Source organism: Prionailurus viverrinus, chromosome B1 (assembly GCF_022837055.1).
Source record: "Prionailurus viverrinus isolate Anna chromosome B1, UM_Priviv_1.0, whole genome shotgun sequence".
NCBI lineage: Eukaryota > Metazoa > Chordata > Mammalia > Carnivora > Felidae > Prionailurus > Prionailurus viverrinus.
The window spans coordinates 37,647,183-37,666,600 of record NC_062564.1 but is presented as its reverse complement, the minus strand read 5'-3'; the positions used below and the strand labels follow the sequence as shown (position 1 = coordinate 37,666,600).

General features: G+C 47.0%; 1 protein-coding gene across 4 annotated transcripts in view; it reads right to left on the bottom strand.

Annotated features, from left to right (window-relative positions):
• Positions 1-1,739: 1,739 nt before the first annotated feature.
• Positions 1,740-19,418, bottom strand: part of LZTS1 (leucine zipper tumor suppressor 1) — a 49,905-nt gene continuing 32,226 nt past the window's right edge. For 2 of the 4 annotated variants that reach the window (XM_047857540.1, XM_047857541.1), the window contains exons 2-5: positions 11,064-11,541; positions 8,484-9,287; positions 4,518-5,909; positions 1,740-4,061 (exon numbers count right to left, since the gene is read on the bottom strand). In XM_047857540.1, the coding sequence (XP_047713496.1) occupies positions 5,238-5,909; positions 8,484-9,287; positions 11,064-11,408 (1,821 nt within the window). In that variant the 5' untranslated portion in view covers positions 11,409-11,541 and the 3' untranslated portion in view covers positions 1,740-4,061; positions 4,518-5,237. The remainder of the gene's footprint in view (positions 4,062-4,517; positions 5,910-8,483; positions 9,288-11,063; positions 11,542-19,418) is intronic. The other 2 variants (XM_047857542.1, XM_047857543.1) reach the window with 2 other exon arrangements.

The following is a 19,418-nucleotide window of genomic DNA, read 5'->3' as shown; positions in this document are numbered from 1 at the left end:
CCCCACCCCGTTTTTCTAAAATAAGTAGGTCTGGGGGCTTAAGAAAAGGCTTGTGTCCTCAACACTTCAGGGGAAGATGGGCAGGAAGAAGGCTTTGCTCTCTACTTTGCTGCCCCTCCTACAGCTAAAGCAGTCTTTAGCCCCACACATTTCGAAGAGTCCTGCTTTTCTATTACTCCTAGCCTGTTGTACAGAGAGAGGCTTGTTGAAGCAGCAAGTAATGGGGTTGCTAGAGAATGGCTATTTTTATGCCACATAAGAAATCACCATGGATTTAGTGGCTTAAAAACACTGCCATTTAATGTGCTCATGGTCCTGAGGTCAGGATTCTGGAAGGGCAGGATGGGGGGAAGCAAACCCCTGTTCAAAGGCGGGGGTCTGCTGGATCAGCTGCACTTAGCTGGAGCCTAGCTGGGACAACAGGATTACTCCTGCTCAATGGATGATGACTGACCCAGTCTGATGATCTCTCCAGCATACCAGAGGGGCTTTTTACTTGGCAGCTCAGGGCCCCCAGGAATATACATTTGGAAGCTTCCAAGCTTAGGTTGCCTTCGAAGCTTAGGCTAGAATGGGTTGGGCATCACTTCTGCTGACTTTAATTGGTTAAAGTGAGTCCCAGGGCCTGCCAGAACTAAAGGGGAGGGGCCACACCAGGGTGTGATTAGGGGAAGGCATATTGCAGTGGCTGTCACCAATGCAATAGCCTACCCAACATGAGTCAGATCTAGGAGGAAGAACAAGACGCGTTACTCCAGGTCTGAGATGACCCTTTTGTTCCAGTACTGGGCCTTGAAATTAAATAGATGTAGGCTCCCATCCTGGCTTGGTCACTTCTCAGCTGCCTGATCTTCCTTGGCTTTGGAGGCTTACTGCACCCTGGCCTCCTGCCTCTCCAACCTTCAGTGCTGCTCCTGTCACCTGTATAGACAGGCAAGTGTGAACACCTGTCCTGGGATGTGCTTCCTGTCTTTCCCTTTCTGCTTGTGCCTCTTATGTCCCATGGTTGCTCTCCAGGCACTCTCCTGCCTGCCTCCTTTCCCAGACACCCTGATCTGTCCCCTCTCTGAGGCATTGCCATCTACCCCTCATGCGTTCCACAGGCTACCTTGTGTTTTCAATTTTCTTTTTACATGTCCCTTCTGTCTCCTGCCATCTGAGTAGAAGCCCTTTGAGTGTAGGATTTGAGTCCAGAGAAGCTGGGAATCCTTGTCAAGGTGAAACAGGCAGGTTGGCTTGGAGAAGGCTAGACAGATGGCCACTGTGGTAACTGCACCTTCCCAGCTGGGAGACTCTGAGGTAGTAGCAACAAGAGCCACTCTGGTCTCCTGCCAAAGAGGCTGGATTCAATAGGCAAAGGAATTTGCTGGTGAGGTGAGCAGCTAGAACATGAGAAAGGGGAGGCTGAGGTTGGGGTTGGTGGAGGGGTTCTCTTTTGGAGAGGACCCTGTGCCTTGCAGACAACCATGTCCCTTAGTCTCCTTTTCTCCTTCCTCAGGATCAGTCCAGGGTCTGTTCATAGATAAAATCACAAGGTTGGATAGTAGAGACTGGCTGGAAGTCCACATGATGCCAAGGCCTGTGCTTTGCCATCAGCCAACACTGCCTTCATCAAGGCTGTCTGCACCTCTCTCACTGGCAGGTTGAGATGTCACCTTTCCTGTTCCAGGTGGAGAAGCCCCAAGGAGCTGCCATGCCACAGCCTGGAAAAGCAGGGTAGCTTGAGTAGACAAAAGTGGTTCTAGAGGGCATGAGAAATGGCATTCTTTATTCATAAATAGAAACATAAAATTATCAGAAATAGTTTACATGGCCATTTTTGGGCATCAAAAATAAAACAAAGCTGTCAAAAGCAAATCAATCAAACAAAATAACAAGAAACCACCTAGAGAAAAATAACTATGTGCATATTCTTCCAAATGCCAGTCTGTCCAAAGCCAGCCTTGACTGGAGGTTCCAGCTCTGCCTGTGGACTCAGCACAAGACCTACCACACCACAGGTGAGGGAAGCATCTACTGTACAGGGTGCACAGCTTCCTGCCACAGCAGCTCTGGCTCAGGAGAACTCAGGATCCATGGGGAAAGCCCTCTCCCAAAGCTGCTTGCCCCAGCCTGCCTTCCTCTGGGTATCCCTCTCAGCTGGGCCGGGGCAAGAGCAGGGCAAGGAGCAGAGGCTCAGCAAGTGCTTCTCAGGGGAGAGCTAGCTCTCCCCGGTCCCTGTAGAGTTCAGTGCCTGTGGAGGCCAGAGTACACTCAGCAGGACACAGCAGCCAGAAGAAATACCCCCAGGGGAACCCTGAGAGAGTCTGGTCATTGCAAAGCCCGGAGGCAGAGTCCCCTTCTTGGTGAAGTGGTGCTGGATGCTGCTTGCTATAAGCATCCTTTGGAAGAGCAGAGCCAGTGGATCTGACTGAATGAGCAAGTATGCCAGCAGGAGTGTTCAGAGCAAAGGGCAGCCAGCTTCTGCTGGCTGGCCCTGGGCCAGACCCTCTGCTCTGAAGCCCTGCCATCTGACTTCCCAGTCCCTGCTCAGCCTCTGTTGTTCAGAGCCTCCTTCCAGAAAGGCTGAGTTTGGCATGGGGAAGGGAAGAAAAACCACATGGCAGTGAGGTCGCTATGTTACACTGTTGCACTCTGGTGCCACTTTGGACTACTCTGGGGCCTTGGGCTGGTGGCAGACCAGGCAGGGCATCCATGGTTTGGCTTTAGGTCAGGATGCAGAGTGCAGGGCAGTGTCACACCATGGTGGAGTGCAAACCTTGCCCCTGAGCGCCCTCCCCTGGGCTTAGCACACACCTCTTCTCAGGCAAGGTCTTGAGCGCAGGGTGCCAGGCTTTTGGCTGCTTTTTGGGGATGGGGAGTGGTGGGGTATCTCCAGCCTGGGAAGGAAACAGCAGCCCCTTTATCTCGTGGCAATCTCACTGAGAAAAAGGACTCAAACAAGGCACAGGCTGGTGAAAATAGAGGGAATGAGGGCCGTGTGTAGGAGTGCTGACAATATAGACTCCATTTTTGGCCCTCCATCTTGTTCGTGTTCACTTGATGACCTCTCTTGGGAATACGTGTTCTGGGCCCCTCGGAGATTAACATACGTACCTTAGACATGCCTTCCAAGGCTGGTATTGGGGGAGGCTTGTTTCAGCCTCCCATGAATCTGTTAGAACACAGTCTTTCCTCTTCCTGATGAACAGGTGGTGCCACAAGATCTAATTAAAGGTTAGCTGTCAATTAGGTGCATGCAAACCCTTTGATCTTACTATAATGCCCTTCTGTGTGTTCCCTGGCTGTATAAAATCTGTGGACTAAGGTCCAGACTTTGTGGAGAATAGCTGTGTAGAGTGCCTGGATCATCCCCCACCCTATTCTGTCAGTCCATTACCCTGAATAAAATTCTGTGTAAACTGAATGGAGTCACCTGCTTTGTTTTCTGGTCTCAAAGTGCCTTCTCAGTTTGGGAGATAGTATACCATCCCTGTTCCACTTTCTAACAGTGTGGCTTAGGGAATGGGATATCTTTGACTTGAGGATCTGCACTGTGCCCTATGGAGGGCACTGCCCTCCAGGCAGGAAGGAGGCTTTTAGTCTATCCGTTTCAGGTTTAAATCTAGCCTATGACTAAGAGCAATTGCTTGAAATTCCAGAAAAGCTCCTCTGTCACATGAAGGCAGCAGGACAGGCACAGTTTAACCTCAGGGACTAGAAGGCAGAGCCAATTGCAGGGAAGGTGGCCCTGCCCTCAGCCCAACTCAGAAAGAATGTGGTGGCTCTGGAGGAATGGGGGCTGTAGTTGGGGTGGGGGGACGGTGATGAGAAGCAGCTCCCACTCCCACTCTGGGTCCTGTAAAGACTGTGGTCAGGGAGGCAGAACCAGGGGTTTGGTCTCAGATTGCTAAATACCCAGACTCTCATCCCTCCTACCTCAGTGAACCCCTCTCAGCAAGCAGGCATGAAACTCAGGAATCCAGCAAGGCTTGGCTGTCCTAAGAAAGAACAGCAGCTGTAGCTTGAGTCAAAAATAGAACATGGAACAGTTCTGGCTGCCTGCTAGATCTGGCTTGCTTCTGAAAAGACAAGAAAGAAAAAAAGACGAAAGAAGACCAAAAACAATTTTTTTCTCTGAACCAAGCAACTGAGAAACTCCACCATTCTCTCCTCCCCCAGCTCTACACATCTTTAGAAAAGAAACACCAGCACCCCCTCCCCACCCCCCCTTCCCCTACCAGGTACTGGCCCAGCCCCCAGAAAGCTGAAGCCCTCTGGTTTCTTTACAGCTGGGGGCTCCTATGGGGCCCAGGTGGAGGGAGGCTAGCCAGTGGCCCTGGGGCTGTTCATTAAGACTGTATTTGTGCCTCTTCTCTCTGCCTGGGGCTCTGGGGATTGCCCCTGACCTATAAGCCACACCCACCCTGTGTCAGGTGCTTTTAATCTCCCCCTCCCCAGGGCCTCAGTGTCTATGGCTTTAAGAAGAGTGGTCACTGAAGTCAAATTTGGGCTACCAGTTGTCCAAGGCTGCTCACCTCCAGTTAGCAGGGCCCAGCAGGGTCTGGTCATTACTACCTGGCTTCTCCCTCTAACCTTCTCTGGTTAGAGAGTCTAGACATTCCTGGGCTGCCCCAGCTTTCCCCTCCTGTCTGTGGCTGTCCAGAATTGGGACAGCTCTGATGTTGCTAAGCAAGGTTCCCCACACCTCACTACAAGCCCTACAACTCGGAGACCACAGGAAAATAGCTCAGGTTATAAACAGGTCAAGATCCAAGGCTTATGGTCACAGATGGCTTCTTTCTATTCCCAAGGCATCCCAATGTGTCCAGGGGCAAAAAGGCAGTTGTGGGAACACACAGAAGGGAGTTTCTGTCATGGGGTGGCCATTGGCCAATATGGCAGTCACCATCATCCCTGGGAGAGGGTCTAAATATTTTTAAACAAAGGGCAAGGTTTAGGGATCTATTAACCAAATGACGGAGATCCCTGGATGCATCTGTTGGGAAAGCTAGAGGTCTGGTGGGCTGGAGGGATGGTATATGCTGGAATGTGGGCAAGGGTTGGAAAAGTCATGTAGCAGTCCTTCTCCTTCTCTCTCCTCCCCTGTTGGGTCCCAGGTCTGTGCCTTGGGGAAGGCTTCTCTCAGAGACATGAGTTATTGAGCAGGGTAGTGGGGAGAGGAGCCCTCCTTTACAGGCTCTGTACCCCTGCCTCCCAATGTCAGGTCCCAGGCTCTCCCTCTCCCAGGAGGCCCCTCAGATCTCAGTGGCTATGATATCCTCGTAGGGGATGTCGGCCCCTTCAAGGTCAATTTCAAAGGCCTCCCCTGCACCGTCCCCATGGGCCAGCTGCTGCAGGGCCTTCTCCAGGCGCTGATTCCGCTGGTACATGGCCAGGTAGTTCTGCTGTAGCTGCTTCTGGTACTGGATCACCTTCTCCTTCTCCTCCTTCCACACCAGCCGCTCATGCTGGAAGCCTGAGGACATCTGGTCATGGCCTTGCCGCTCCTCCTTGAGCTCTGCACGCAGCCGCTCCAACTCCCGCTGCAGGGCGGGGATGTCCTCAGAGAAGGTAGTCCCAGGCCCTGGCCCTAGCCCTGGCCCCAGAGACACAGCTTCCCGCTGCAAGGCAGCCTGGGCCCGCAGCTCCAGCAGCTCCTGCTCCAGCAGGTTCACCTTCTCTCGGAGAAGCTCGGACTCATTTTTCTTGCGCTGAAGCTCATTCTCACAGACCTCTAGCTCCAGGCCCTTGGTGCGCAGAGCACTCTCTAAATCCTGAGTCTTCAGCTCCATGCCCTCCAGTTTGCCCCGTGTGTCCTTCAGCTGTGCCTTCAGACTAAGGATCTCACTAGCCTTGGTGTTGATTTCTGTCTGGGACTCCTTCAGCTGCTGCTTCAGAAGAGAGATTTCACCCGACTTCTGGCACACCTGCCAAGGGTTGGGTTGGGAAGAAGAGAAGGTGCTAAGATATAAGAGGTCCTTATCTGGGGAGAGTAACATCTTAACTGCCTAAAGAATTAGGCTGGTCCTGACATGGTGTCTCAAGAGAGTTCCCAGGCATGATGGTCTGGGTGACCCGTGAAGGCCAAGCCCCTCTCTGAGGTTCCTGTCATTCTGTAGTCTTAGTCTGTCCACATGCCTGTCTCAACCCCAAATTAGAGTCTATATCTCAATCAGTACCCAAACCCATGGTTGTGTGTAAACCAATGCTCACTACTGGTAGCTCCATCATCCACACTTAACATTAATGACCTTGAGTTCCATGTCTGGCAAACTTCTGTCATTCATGTTTGTGCCCACATCTTCTGACCTCACCCTTGTGCATACCTGGCTCCCCTCCTTCCCTACTGGGGATAAAGACTATTTTCAAGTATTAACTGCTACACGCCAATGACCAGCTACATGCCAATGACCAGCAACATGCCTGCCTCAGAGACAGTGTCCAATTCAGATCTGCCAAATGACAAGCTACTATGTGTCCCCCTGCCCACCCCTCCACCATTTCTATTCTTATTCCCCTTCAAAAGTTAGCCAAAAGCAGCAGACAAAATCAAAGGCACTGATTCAGACCCATGCATCTCTGGGGACTTGACCATTTGGGGTCATGGGTGGCTCAAAAGATGACCTAGACCAGTCTGGTTGGCTGTGTCACAAGAATGTTTCCTGCTGGCCTGTGGGAAAGCTGGACAGAATGAAGGTCAGAGCCTGGGCCTCTACAGAATGGATTCTTGGAACAAGACCAGAAGCTACCTTAATTTTTCCTCACTTCTCTCACAGTAGGAACCCCCAACTCCTTGCTCTCATGAGCCACTTATGAAGCAATGCATAACCTCATCCACAATGCTTGTGTGGGACCAGGAATGTCTTTCTAAGGCAAAGCCTGTGTTTGTTTCATGGAGGGAGCAACATAGAGTCATGGTTGAGGCATGGGCCTGCTTTTGAATCCTGGCTCGACCACATCTGTATATGATTGGCTAATCTTGGTGATAGTATGGTGTAGTGATTAAAAATGTGAACTTTGGAGCCAAATCATTAAATCAAATCCTGGCTCTGATACCTATTATGTGGTGATCTTGGGCAAGTCATTTAACTAGTTGTTTGCTACTATAACCTCTGTGTTGTCAGTTTTCTTAACTAAATTAAGGATTATTTATAATAACCCTACTTCATATAATAACCCTATGAAGTAGGGTTATTATAAGGATTAAATGGGAGAACCTAGGGTTTGGCACTTAATAAACACTTGATAAATTACTATTCTAAATATGTTTGCAATATATTTATGTGCTATTATAAATACTTATTCTATTTATTGTTTTACTGTCTAGACTGACTGGACAATCTGGGAATGAGGTCACAGTGATGTCTAGCTTAGCTGGGAATTGGACAAATAAGCATGGATGCCTAGCACCAGGACGAGCTTATATCTTTGAGATGCCCCAAAATGTCTCTGATCCCTGGCTGAGAAATGATCGTTAGGGTGGGGTCTTCTGTGCCATCATCAATAGGAAAGAGGAAAGACCCCTATGGCCAGCATCCTTTCCTCTGTGGGAAGCCTGGCAAATAAGTGATTTTCTCTTCTCACCTGTCCAGTACCCCCATTCATCTCTTTCATAGAAAGGATCATTTTCCTCTCTACTCCTGATAACATTTGTCACTCTAATTTCTAGAATGAGTACAGAAAGCTCCAGTGCAAACAGGTGCTTATGTTGCTGAGAATGTGTCACCCTGACCTGGGGTGGCACTGGTCTAATCAGACACAATGCCTCCTCAGTTCCTTTCCAGGGTAGGAGTCTTTGGGGAGAATAAAAGAACCACCATGCCCACACCCCTATCTGTCCCCTGTGCCACCTTGAGAGGCCCTTCAGGTGAGAAAAGCTATTTTCTGGAGATTGGAATGTGGGGGTTAGCTTCTCCAGCTAAGCCAGGTCCAGATGCCTCATTTCCAGGTATGGTGTGCCCTTCTCTTGCTCTTCTATGTTTCCATTGCAGTCCACCAACTAGAAGCCCCACTTACAGTTCTGTGTAGAATGGCCCATTCTGTCAGTGATACCTGCCACAAATGAGGTCACTCTTACTAGTGCGTGGGGTCCCTTCTCTCAAAAATAACAAAGTCTGCTCTCTTGTGGGCTCTTGAACCAGCGTGAACTCATGCTCAGGCATGGCTTGTGTTTCTTTTGAGCTTCCTGCAAGCAGATGAAGTGGGTCGGCCCTCAGCCCAGTGAGGCCTCTATTCTCTCAGTTCCAGCTCCTCAGTCAATGACTCAGTTAGCAAGTTGAATTCTGGAGGCCATGAGGCCCTGAGGCGGGAGAGAGTAGGAAGCTCAAACTAATTGTACTCCCGACATGGTTCACCATGGAGCCCTTTGTTTGGGTCACAAGTCTGGCACTCTGGCTCACTTTGGGCAATTTGTGTACACACACCATGGGCTAGAACCTGGAGGAGAAGTGGGGACTGGTATCAAATAGCTGACCACCCCAAGCCCCCACCATAAGCCTCACCTCCCACTGAGTCTCTTCCAGTGCAGGGGCAAAGCTGGTCTTCTCCTTCTCATAGGACTTGAGCTTGGTCTCCAGCAGGTCCTGTTCCTTCATGAGGCTCTCAAGCTCCTGCCGGAGCTGCCTCTTCTCCTGCTGGAGCTGGAGCACCTGGAGGTGCAGCACCTGCTGTGTGCGCTGGCTCTTCTGTGAGGCTTGCTTCAACTTGCCACTGCACTTCTGCTCCAGGCCATCCAGCTCCTCCTTGCAGCGCCACTGCCGCTCTTCATAAGCCTGACTGGAGGCCAGCTCCTTCTCCTCAAGGCTACGCTGCAGCTTCTGGAGTGCTCCCTCCCTCTCCAGCAGCTTCTGCTCAAGCTCCTGGATGCTGCACTCATCTGTGGAGATGGGGGAGCGGATGCATGAGGAAGCCTTGTCTGCCTTGCTTGGGTGGGCCAGCTTGCTGCCCCCATCGGAGAAAGACAGAGCCTTCAGACTCATCATGTTGCTGTCCTGGAGGATGATGCCCTGGGTGATATTGTGGGCTGAGCCCCCAAAACGGCTGGTGGGCCCCACTGGTGTAACCAGTGGATCCAACTGGTAGCTGCTGCTGGTGCTGTGTGTGGGCAGGCTAGACATGGAGTTCCGGCCAGAGTCAGACAGTGCCCCAGAGCACAGGCTGGGCTTTGGATCCTGTTCCTTGGGCTTGTCTGGAGGGGCAGGGTGCAGCTGGTGGCTGGCGCTCTCAGGGGATGAGTGGAGGATGGCTCCTGACCGTGGCAGCACAGGCTTGAATGCTGTGGGCCTCACTGCACCTTTCTCTGACCCCTGGTGAGGAAAACAACCATATTGATTCCATGTCTCACTTCAACTCCCCTCTCACCTTTCCCTCCCTTGCTGGGTGTGTATGCTGGCCACACAGCATCCTTTTTGGTAATAACCATAGGTGATCTTGCCTGTTGCTATGAAGCAGCTGAATATGGTGAGTCTCTCTCAAGAAGGAGGAATTCCTTTGTGGCTAGGGGATGTACTTAAGGATCACTGAGTTACTTTGTTTTACAAACTACTAACCTGTCATCAGCTTGTCCCAGCCCTTGTGAGATGATGAATAGCATCTTTAGGTTCCCTGGCTGAGATCCCTAGGCCAGGGCTCTGGTTCTGGGTCTCTGTGTGGTGTAGGGTAAGGGCATTAGGCTCAACAAGCATGGTCAACAAGCATCCCTTCTTCACCTTCACTGCCCCTTCCAGTAGGCCAGAAGCAAGAATACTGGCTGTGACTAATATCAAAGGGTTGGGAAGACCACTTGCAATAACAATCCTTTTTTTTTTTTTTAATGTTTATTTATTTCTGAGGCAGAGACAGAGCTTGAGTGGGGGAGGGGCAGAGAGAGAGGGAGACACAGAATCCGAAGCAGGCTCCAGGCTCTGAGCTGTCAGCACAGAGCCCGGCGCAGGGCTCGAACTCACAGACCATGAGATCATGACCTGAGCCAAAGTCCGATGCTCAACTGACTGAGCCACCCAGGCACCCCAACAATCCTTTTCTTAAAACTGTCATTTTCATTGGAAGAGTACCTTGCAGTCTACAAACCCTTTAAATTTGAAAAGCTTAAAGCTCTATGCAAACTAAGTGGGTCACTTCCTAGAATATCAAAGTCATGGATTCATCCCCCCAGGTGGGGGCATGTGATTAACTAGGGAAATTGTTCTCAAGTCCACTGGTTGGACCCATGAGAACTTGAGCTGGCATAAGGGCTGGATTTCTGACTTTATAGGCCTCTTTTGACCTCATTTCTGCTAAACTGATGATAACAAACTCAGTTCTTATCCCACCGAAGACACTTTCAAGGCCTGGCTTGAGTGGAGCTGCTGCACCACAACAGCAGCAAGTGAGGGAAAGGCCCACCTTCAGGAGTCTGCTAGCAGCAAAGCTGCTAGCTCTCTACAAGCAGACTCTCCATTGGCTCTTCCAGATGATAATAGGGCTCCCTCCCCTTGCCATGTACTTGAAAATGCTGCTGTTGGTCCTGTTTTGACAATCCAGAGTTACATTCCAGTAGGGCTCAGAAAGGCTTTCATTTCTCTTTTGCTTTTTGTGTAAGGGATCACTCAAGACTTCCAGTTTAGGGGCATGACCAGTGCTTCAATTCCCTCGTCCAGCCTTTGATCTCTGTGGTGTGACTGAGCATTTCCACCCTCACCAACACTGCCCTGGCTTCTTGGGGTTTTTTTTGTTTTTTTGTTTTTTACTTTTTTTTTTTAATTTTTTTTTCAACGTTTTTTATTTATTTTTGGGACAGAGAGAGACAGAGCATGAAGGGGGGAGGGGCAGAGAGAGAGGGAGACACAGAATCCGAAGCAGGCTCCAGGCTCTGAGCCATCAGCCCAGAGCCTGACGCGGGGCTCGAACTCACGGACCGCGAGATCATGACCTGGCTGAAGTCGGACGCTTAACCGACTGTGCCACCCAGGCGCCCCGCTTCTTGGGTTTTTAAATGTTTGTATCACTGACTTCATTCCCATCCTTGCCCCCACTCTCTTCTTCCCATTTTGCTCTCTATTGCTTTTCCAACCCACCCACTCTTACCAAAGACCCTTGCTTACCATTTCTAGCTGACTGGAGAAGGGCATAAGCTTGGGTGGGGTGGACGGGCCAAAGTCCACCCCAGCCTGGCCGCCTATGTCCCCACTAGACAGTGCAGTGTAATCTGGGTGGTGGGAGCCCCGGGCTTTCTGGCTGACCTTGATGTAGAAGAAGTCTTCACTCTTTCCCATTTTGGAGCTGGACTTGCCATGGCCTGAGTCCTGGGAGAAGCCAAATCTCAGAAGCCCATCTGAATATCGATTGAGTTTCTTGAGATGGGAGGACTTGCCCAGCTTGTACCGTGAAGCCCGGCAGTGCTTGCCATGGAAGCTGTGGCCAGAAATGAGGCTACTGACACTACCCATGCTGACTTGGGGCTAAAGACAGACAGGGCAGAGCAGGGATCTGGTGTGGCTGCAGCAGTAAGGGGCAGTCCTGGTACCAAGAAGAAGCTGCGGTCATAGCAGAAGCCTCACAGAACCTGGGAGAGCTGTAGACCTGTAAGGGAACAAAAGGTAGAAGTCAGCCTGAGATGAGCAAGCCACGGCACAGTCCTCAATGGTGACTTCGTGAGGAGCTGCTCTGATGGCCAGATCTGAGCAGTAGAGAAATGTATACTTCTCCTGATGAAAACTCAGCCTTGACTCTGTTACTGGACTCTTTTGTTCACTCTTCCTTTGTCTACTAATTCAACAAACATCACTGAGACCCTCCTTTGGGATGGCCCTCCTCTAAGTCCTGGGATACAGTAGTGACTAACATGGCTATTGTCCCCACATTCATGGGGCTTGTGTTCAATGTAGTGTGGACAAGCCATCAACAAATCAATGTTTACCATCCTTAGGATATATGTGCTGGGAGCGGGGAAATAAAGCACAGTGAGCAGCATAGAATTCTGGGAGGTCATTATTTTATACAGGTGGCACAAGGGAGGCCTCTTTGTTGGGGTACTGCTTGAAGAAACCTCAAGAAAATGAGGGAGCAGCCATGTGGAAATCTGGGGAAGAGAGATGCTCAGAAGCCTCAAGAGCAAAAGCTCTAAGTCCCTGTGGTAGCTTGTGCTTGGCATATGTAAGATCATCCAGGAGACCAGTCTGGCTGGAGGATAGTTAGCAATGCGGGCGGTGTACAATAGTCAGAAGTCAGAGAACTAGCAGGTTCCAGGAAATATAGAGTGTGGTTGGCCATAGGGCTTGGACTTTTACTCTGATTGAGATGAGGAGCCCCTGCGTGACTCTGAGAAGCTTATTACTTGATCTGACTTAGGCTGTGGAGGGTCACTCTGACTGCAGGTTGGAGATAGTGGGCTGCTGATTGGCCTGGATGGAAGTGGTGGGCCAATTACATTAGGTGAGTGACTAACATGGCTGGGCCAGGGTGGTAGCAGTGTATTACATTTTAGGTATAATTTTAAAGTTGAGCTGATAGGATTTGCTACTGGACTGGATGCCAGACATAAGAGAAAGAAAGGAGTCAAGAATGACTTCAATGCTTTGTTTTTTAATGTTTATTTATTTTTGAGAGACAGACAGAGAGAGAGTGCAAGCAGGAGAGGGACAGAGAGAGAGGGAGACACAGAATCCAAAGCAGGCTCCAGGTTCTGAGCTGTCAGCACATTGCCCGACACGGGGCTTGAAGTCACAAAATGTGAGATTATGATCTGAGCTGAAGTCAGACACTTAACCGACTGAACCACCCAGGTGCCTCCTTCAATGTTTTTATCCAAGCAACTAGAGGCCATAAGTTGCCATTTATTGAGAAACAAAAGACTACAAAAAGAGCCAGTTTAGGATGAGATGGGGTGGAAAGTAGGAGTTTGGTTTAAGACATTAAGTTTGCAGAGTCAATTAGGCATCCAAAGAGTGCTGTAGGGTAGGCAGAAGGATGGGTGAGGAGCTGTACATTTCCATGTAAAAGTTGTTTGTTCTAGAAGCCAGCTATGTCACTAGATGACTTCACTACAGAAGTAAAGGCAGGAAGATAAGGGAAGTCTGAGGACTGGTTAATGAAGGTCAGGAAGGTGAGGAAGAATGAGAAAGAGAAACTGAGAAGGCTCTAACTGATAGAGGAGATATAAGAAAGAAACTGTTTCATAAGGATGGTGTCAAGTGCTGCCGATGATGACTGTATTGGTCAATGGATCTGGCCAGGTGGAGGTACTGACCTCAATGAGAGTAGTTTGGGTGAAGGAGTAAAAAAAAAAAAAAGACTTTACCAGAGAGCGTTCAGGAGAGAAAGAGGAGGGAAATAATTGTACCCTCAAACATTGAGAAATACCTTCAGTTTCGCAAAGTGATTCTGAAACACACTTAACATGTTTTTAAAAGTAATAGGAATGTACAATCTAGTAATCTCACTACTGAGTATCTACACCAAAAATACAAACACTAATTCAAAGGGATACATGTACCCCTATGTTTGTTGCAGTGTTATTACAACAGCCAATCTATGGAAGCAGCCTAAGTGGGATGGATAGATAAAGAAGCTGTGATATACACACGCGCACGCACACATGCACACACACACTGGAACATTATTCAGCCATGTAAAAGAATGAAATTTTGCCATTTGCAATGACATGGATGGAGCTAAAGTATATAATGCTAAGTTAAATAAGTCAGAGAAAGAAAAGTATTGTACGATTTCACTCGTATGTGGAATTTAAGAAATAAAACATGAACAAAGGGAAAAAAAGAGAAAAAGAAAAACCACAACACAGACTTAACTATAGTGAACAAAGTGATGGTTACCAGAGGGGAGGTGGGTGGGCGGATGTGTGAAATAGGTGATGGGGATTAAGGAGTACACTTGTCAGTGATGAACACCAGGTGATATATGGAATTGCTGAATCACTATGTTGTACACCTAAAACTAATATAATATTGTATGTTAACTATACTGGAATTAAAATAAAAAACTTAAAAGTTAAAGGAATGCATTTTATAATCAATGCTTAACATAACAATAACCTTGCCAGTCACCACATTGAGGAATACACTGGGATGTCAACACCAGCATATTTGTAGATTTGGACAAATCTCTAAGCATAGGTCACATGATTTTCAAAGCTGGGAAAAACTGTGGTTGTCATGCATTGTGAAGGAGTATTTCTCAGTCAAAAGACAGATGATGGGAGGGAAACTATAAGTTTAATAAAATGGGAAATGCAGAAGAAACTCTTTCTTCTTTCTTCTGCTCTAAATTACACTGTCAATCCTAAAGTTGTGAAAGAAGTCCCAGGTGGGATATAGAGCACTGTACGTGCACAGTGAAAAAGAACAAGAAGACTCTTTAGACTCTGAATATGAAGGCTTGAACTCAAACTTGCATTGTTATCATGAATTATAAAATAGTTATGTTATGAATAAATGCATTCTATATTCCATTAGTAGAAACTAAACACAATAAAACATCATGGGGTAAGTGCAATGTATGTTTTCTTTGAAAAGCTTTTTATTAAATTGATGGCCTTTTAGAATCAAAGAAACACAATTATGTCTACTGATAGGATTGTTATGAGAAGTTTATAAGCACCAAAATAATCTAACAGGTCTGGTATGCCTACTGAATGCCCAGTACCTAATAGGCACTCCACAACTGGTAGGTATTTTCATTGGTATCTATCATTGCTCTCTCCAGCATTCATCACCCCTATGTTATCCTCAATGCCTCACCTCATTTTCCAGAACTAGTGCTCTCAATTCCAAATGCAACTTTCCTGCATCCCAATCTCTAATGGTATTACTTAGGAATACAGAGTTCCCTGTTAATTTAACAGCTGACAAAGACAAGTTGTGTTTTCTGTCCCCCACATCATCTATCTTTTGCTTAGCTGGGACTTCAGATCCTAAGAAGTTGTCCAAATGTAGGAAAGCTATTTTTTTAATTTTATTTTTTCTTAATTTACATCCAAATTAGCATATAGTGCAACAATGATTTCAGGAGTAGATTCCTTAATGCCCCTTATCCATTTAGCCCATCTCCCCCTCCCACAACCCTTCAAATAACCTTCTGATTATTCTCCATTTTTGCGTTTCTTATGTTTTGTTCCCCTCCCTGTTTTTTACATTATTTTTGCTTCCCTTCCCTTGTGTTCATCTTTTCTGTGTCTTAAAGTCCTCATGTGAGTGAAGTCATATGATATTTGTCTTTCTCTGACTAATTTCGCTTAGCATAATACCCTCTAGTTCCATCCACGTAGCTGCAAATGGCAAGATTTCATTATTTTTGATTGCTGAGTAATACTCCATTGTGTGTGTGTGTGTGTGTGTGTGTGTGTGTGTGTGTGTGTGTGTGTATATATATATATATCTCACATCTTCTTTATCCATTCATCCATTGATGGACATTTGGGCTCTCTCCATACTTTGGCTATTGTTGATAGTGCTGCTATAAACATTGGGGTGCATATGTCCCTTTGAAACAGCACATCTGTATCCCTTGGATAAATACCTAGCAGTGCAATTGCTGTGTCGTAGGGTAGTTCTATTTTTAATTTTTTGAGGAACCTCCATACTGTTTTCCACAGTGAGGAAAGCTATTTTTCGCCCAAAGACTCTCCTGCACTCTGCACATTACACTACTTGGGTAATGGGTGACTTAGTTTTTACCTACCCAGTACATATTTATGAATATTTATATATACAAAGTTGTAGAGATACAACAGTTGGCTATGGCATCAGACAGATATGGATTTCAAAATTAACCTCTGTGAGGTTTCTTTGCTTATAAAATGGAAAAAAATAACTATTTCATAGGACCAATATGAGGATGAAGCAAACTAACAAGTGCAGTGCTTGGTACATGATCAGTGTTCTACAGATGTATGTGTGATCAACAGAAGTCCAAGATGAGGGTGTTGTCCTCAAGAAGTATATAACATAGTTGGAGTATAACTATAATATTGGGTAGACATATTGCATGAATCTATTTGTGGCTCTCTTGCTCCACTACCATCCCCTCTCAGGTGGACCCTCCTCCACATTTGTCTTTCCCCAGTCTGTTCTTCCTAAGCATCTGAAGTGTCACAGTATCATGCTCCCTGATGGAAACTCTTCAAAGATTCTAATTGTTCCTAGAATAAGGCACTGGGAAGAGCTTGGTTTTTGCCTGTTGCTCCAATCTTATCTCACCCCATTTCCTACTTGCTCACATCCACAAGTATAACCAGACTTGTCTCTCCTCTGTTGGTGAATACACCAAACCTTTTCCCACTCAGGAGCTTTCACATCTCCTGTTGCCTCTGCTGACAATTCTCTTTCCTTAGCTCTTCATGCAGATCTTTCTCATCCTTCAGTTCTCAATTCAGATATTACCCCTGCATGTGGCTTTCTATGGTTATGCTGGAAAAAAATCTATGTCCCCATTACTCTCTATTATTCCAGCCTGTTTATTTCCTTCATAACAATTGCTTAACTTGCAATAATCTTATTTTTTGTTTATTGTGTGCCTCTCTACCAGAATGTAAGCTCTATGAAAGCAAAGACTTCAAATTTATAGCTCCTAGAACAAAAATGAGGAAGTGAGGCATTGGCTAAAAGAGGTTACATGATGTGGTCCTTGTCAATTAACTGGCCAGTGGCCAAACTGGGACTTTAACCTATACCCAAACTCCATGATCTCTTTGCTACAGCACAATGTTCATGGGGACTGTAGGTAAGGCTCAGAGATGTTAGGATGGCAAAGTAAGTTTCCAAGGATGGAGGAAAGCCTGGAGGAGAAATCAAGGTCCATGGCCTCTAGCTATAGCTTCGTTTCCCTTTGGCAGATGACAACAAGGTTTTAGGGACAGGTAAGCTCCCTGGTTCACCTGAGCAGCAGTACAGATCACCTCTGATGCACAAGCACTGTGCTAGGCTCTACAGGATCGAGAGGAAGAAGACTAGTGATGCCAGGGAGCAAAGGAGAAGAGTGGGCTTAGGATGGTGGTCTCTGGTCCTCTGAGTTTATTCCTGTCCTGTAGCTCCAGATCCCCTGTTCTCCACTTCCTAGCTCTTGACACACAGAGGAGCTTTGAAGTTTGAGATTATCCCCAGATCCACTTGAAGCTAAACTAATTACCTTTAAGTGTCTAGGCTTGTTCTGTTTTCAACTTGGAGAGAGCATTACAGAAATGTGGATCAATCCTAGTTCCCAAACCCTAGTTCTTCCCATCTACCCAACCCTGCCAGACTTGCTACCTCTGCCCTCAGGAAGGACAAGACAAAAGGGCATATTTGTATTATTGGGAAACAAAACCCTCCTGGCCCAGAGTACTGTATGTACTTGCAGTGAAAATAAGCAATCACACTGACCATGGAGATTCAAGAAGGGGAAAGAAAGAGGGAAGAAGGACAGGAGAGGAAAAGTAAAGGATCCACAGAACCTCTCACTAAGCATGTTATAGACCTTCTCCTGCATGACCTCCTACTGACTTCAAGGTCCAGTGATGGCTTCTGCAGCATTTAATCTTTCAGAGATGAATGGTCATCTCTCCAACTATCTTTAAACCTTCCTGAAGTCAGAGATGGAGCTGAAGCTTCTTTGTATCCCCCTTGGTATTGAGCACAGTGCAAAGAACAAAGAAGGTGCTCAGTACATTTTTAATAAAATCAGCTCACAGGGAACATAGGGATTTATTGAGCGAGCTTCTGGAAGGGAAGATGAAGCATAGAGAAGACATATGACTTACACTGAGGTCCCACAACAGGTAGATAGGAAGCCAAGTCTATGAAAAACTAGAATCCAAATCTGGTTTCAATCCAAATTTCCATTTCTTAGACTTTGAGTCAAATGGCCACTCGGAGCAGAGTAAATTTACCCTCTCTTTCACTTCCCAGTCCTATCCGAAGTTTTTGACCAAGACAAAGAAATATAAGGCAGTGTCTGTTTTTAAGAATCTGGTTGAGAAGCAAGACAAATACACCTAGATAAAGAGTCTAAAAATCAGCACTGGTTTAATTGAAAACACAGGAGACACTGGCAGTAGTTGGCTGAATTAGAGCCAGTGCTCTCTACCCCCAGCACACGAGTGTTTTTAAATTTTTTCTTTTGTATAGAAGTGAGATAAAGGTTCTCACCCTACATCTACCTGTTATAGATTGAAGGTTTGTGCCCCCATAAAAATTGAATGTTGAAGTCATAACCCCCAATGTGACTGATGGTATTAAGAGGTAATTATTATAATATTAGTAGGCTCAGATGAGCTTGAGGATGAGACCCTCATGATGGGATTAGTGCCCTTACAAGAAGAGACCAGAAAGCTTGCACTGTTCATTCTCTCTCTCTCTCTCTCTCTCTCTCTCTCTCTCTCTCTCTCTCACACACACACACACACACACACACACACACACTCTCAATCTCTCTCCCCCTTTCTTTCCCTTTCCCTTCCTTCCAAGAAGAAGGTGGCCATCTGCAAGCCAGGAAGAGAGCTCTCCCCAGAGACCAAATCTGTCAGTGCGTTGATCCTGGACTTCGCACTCTCCAGAACTGTGAGAAATAAATGTCTGTTTTAAGCCCCCCAGTCTGTGGTATTTTGTTATAGTGGCCTGACCTAGCCACCCCATGTTCCCTCCTCCCCACACACCAGGCACCCTGACAGAAAACACTGCCTAGGCTATCAGGTTACCCTGTTTCTGGCATTGTCTTTATAGTTTTCCCTACTGCTTCTCTGTCTTGATAGTCCCAAAGTACACAGACCTGTTCTTTGAGGAGAGTCCTATAATGGCAAGATGCTTGGTGGGAAGTCAGGGAAGTGTAGTTCTAATTCTAGTTCTACCTCACCCCAGCTCTGGCACACACAAAACATTCACTTTCTGTCCCTACCTGCTGTAACTTGTTTGCTCCTTTAAGCAAACTCCCCAAAGACAGGACCTGTGCCTGCACAGTTGTGGGTCCATAGGAATAACCATCAGGTACCATTCATTAGGCCCCCTACCTGGTGGTGTGTTCTACCTGCATTATCACATTAGGCCTCAACAAAGGTTCACAGACTGGTGGATCTGTTTTGTCATCCAGCATGAGATTTAATCTTCCAGCATCTCTATCTCCTTATGCGTTAGATCAACACAGCAGCTGATACCTACCTGACAGATCAGGTATTCACAGAATTAAATGAAATCACATATATGATAATGCTTGGCCCCAGTAAGAAGAATGGTATACATGGGATGAATTTAAACCAAGTGCTTGTGAAATTACAAGTCAATGTGGAAAGATGCTAGAACTAGATCCTCACATGTCTTGAAGTTAAAAGAGCAGGTTTTACTTAAAAATACAGAGAACAAACTGAGAGCTGCCAGAGCAGAGGGAGATGGGACGATGGGCAAAATGGATGAAGGGAAGAGGCAGATATAGGCTTCCAATTATGGAATGAATAAGGCATGATAATAAAAGGC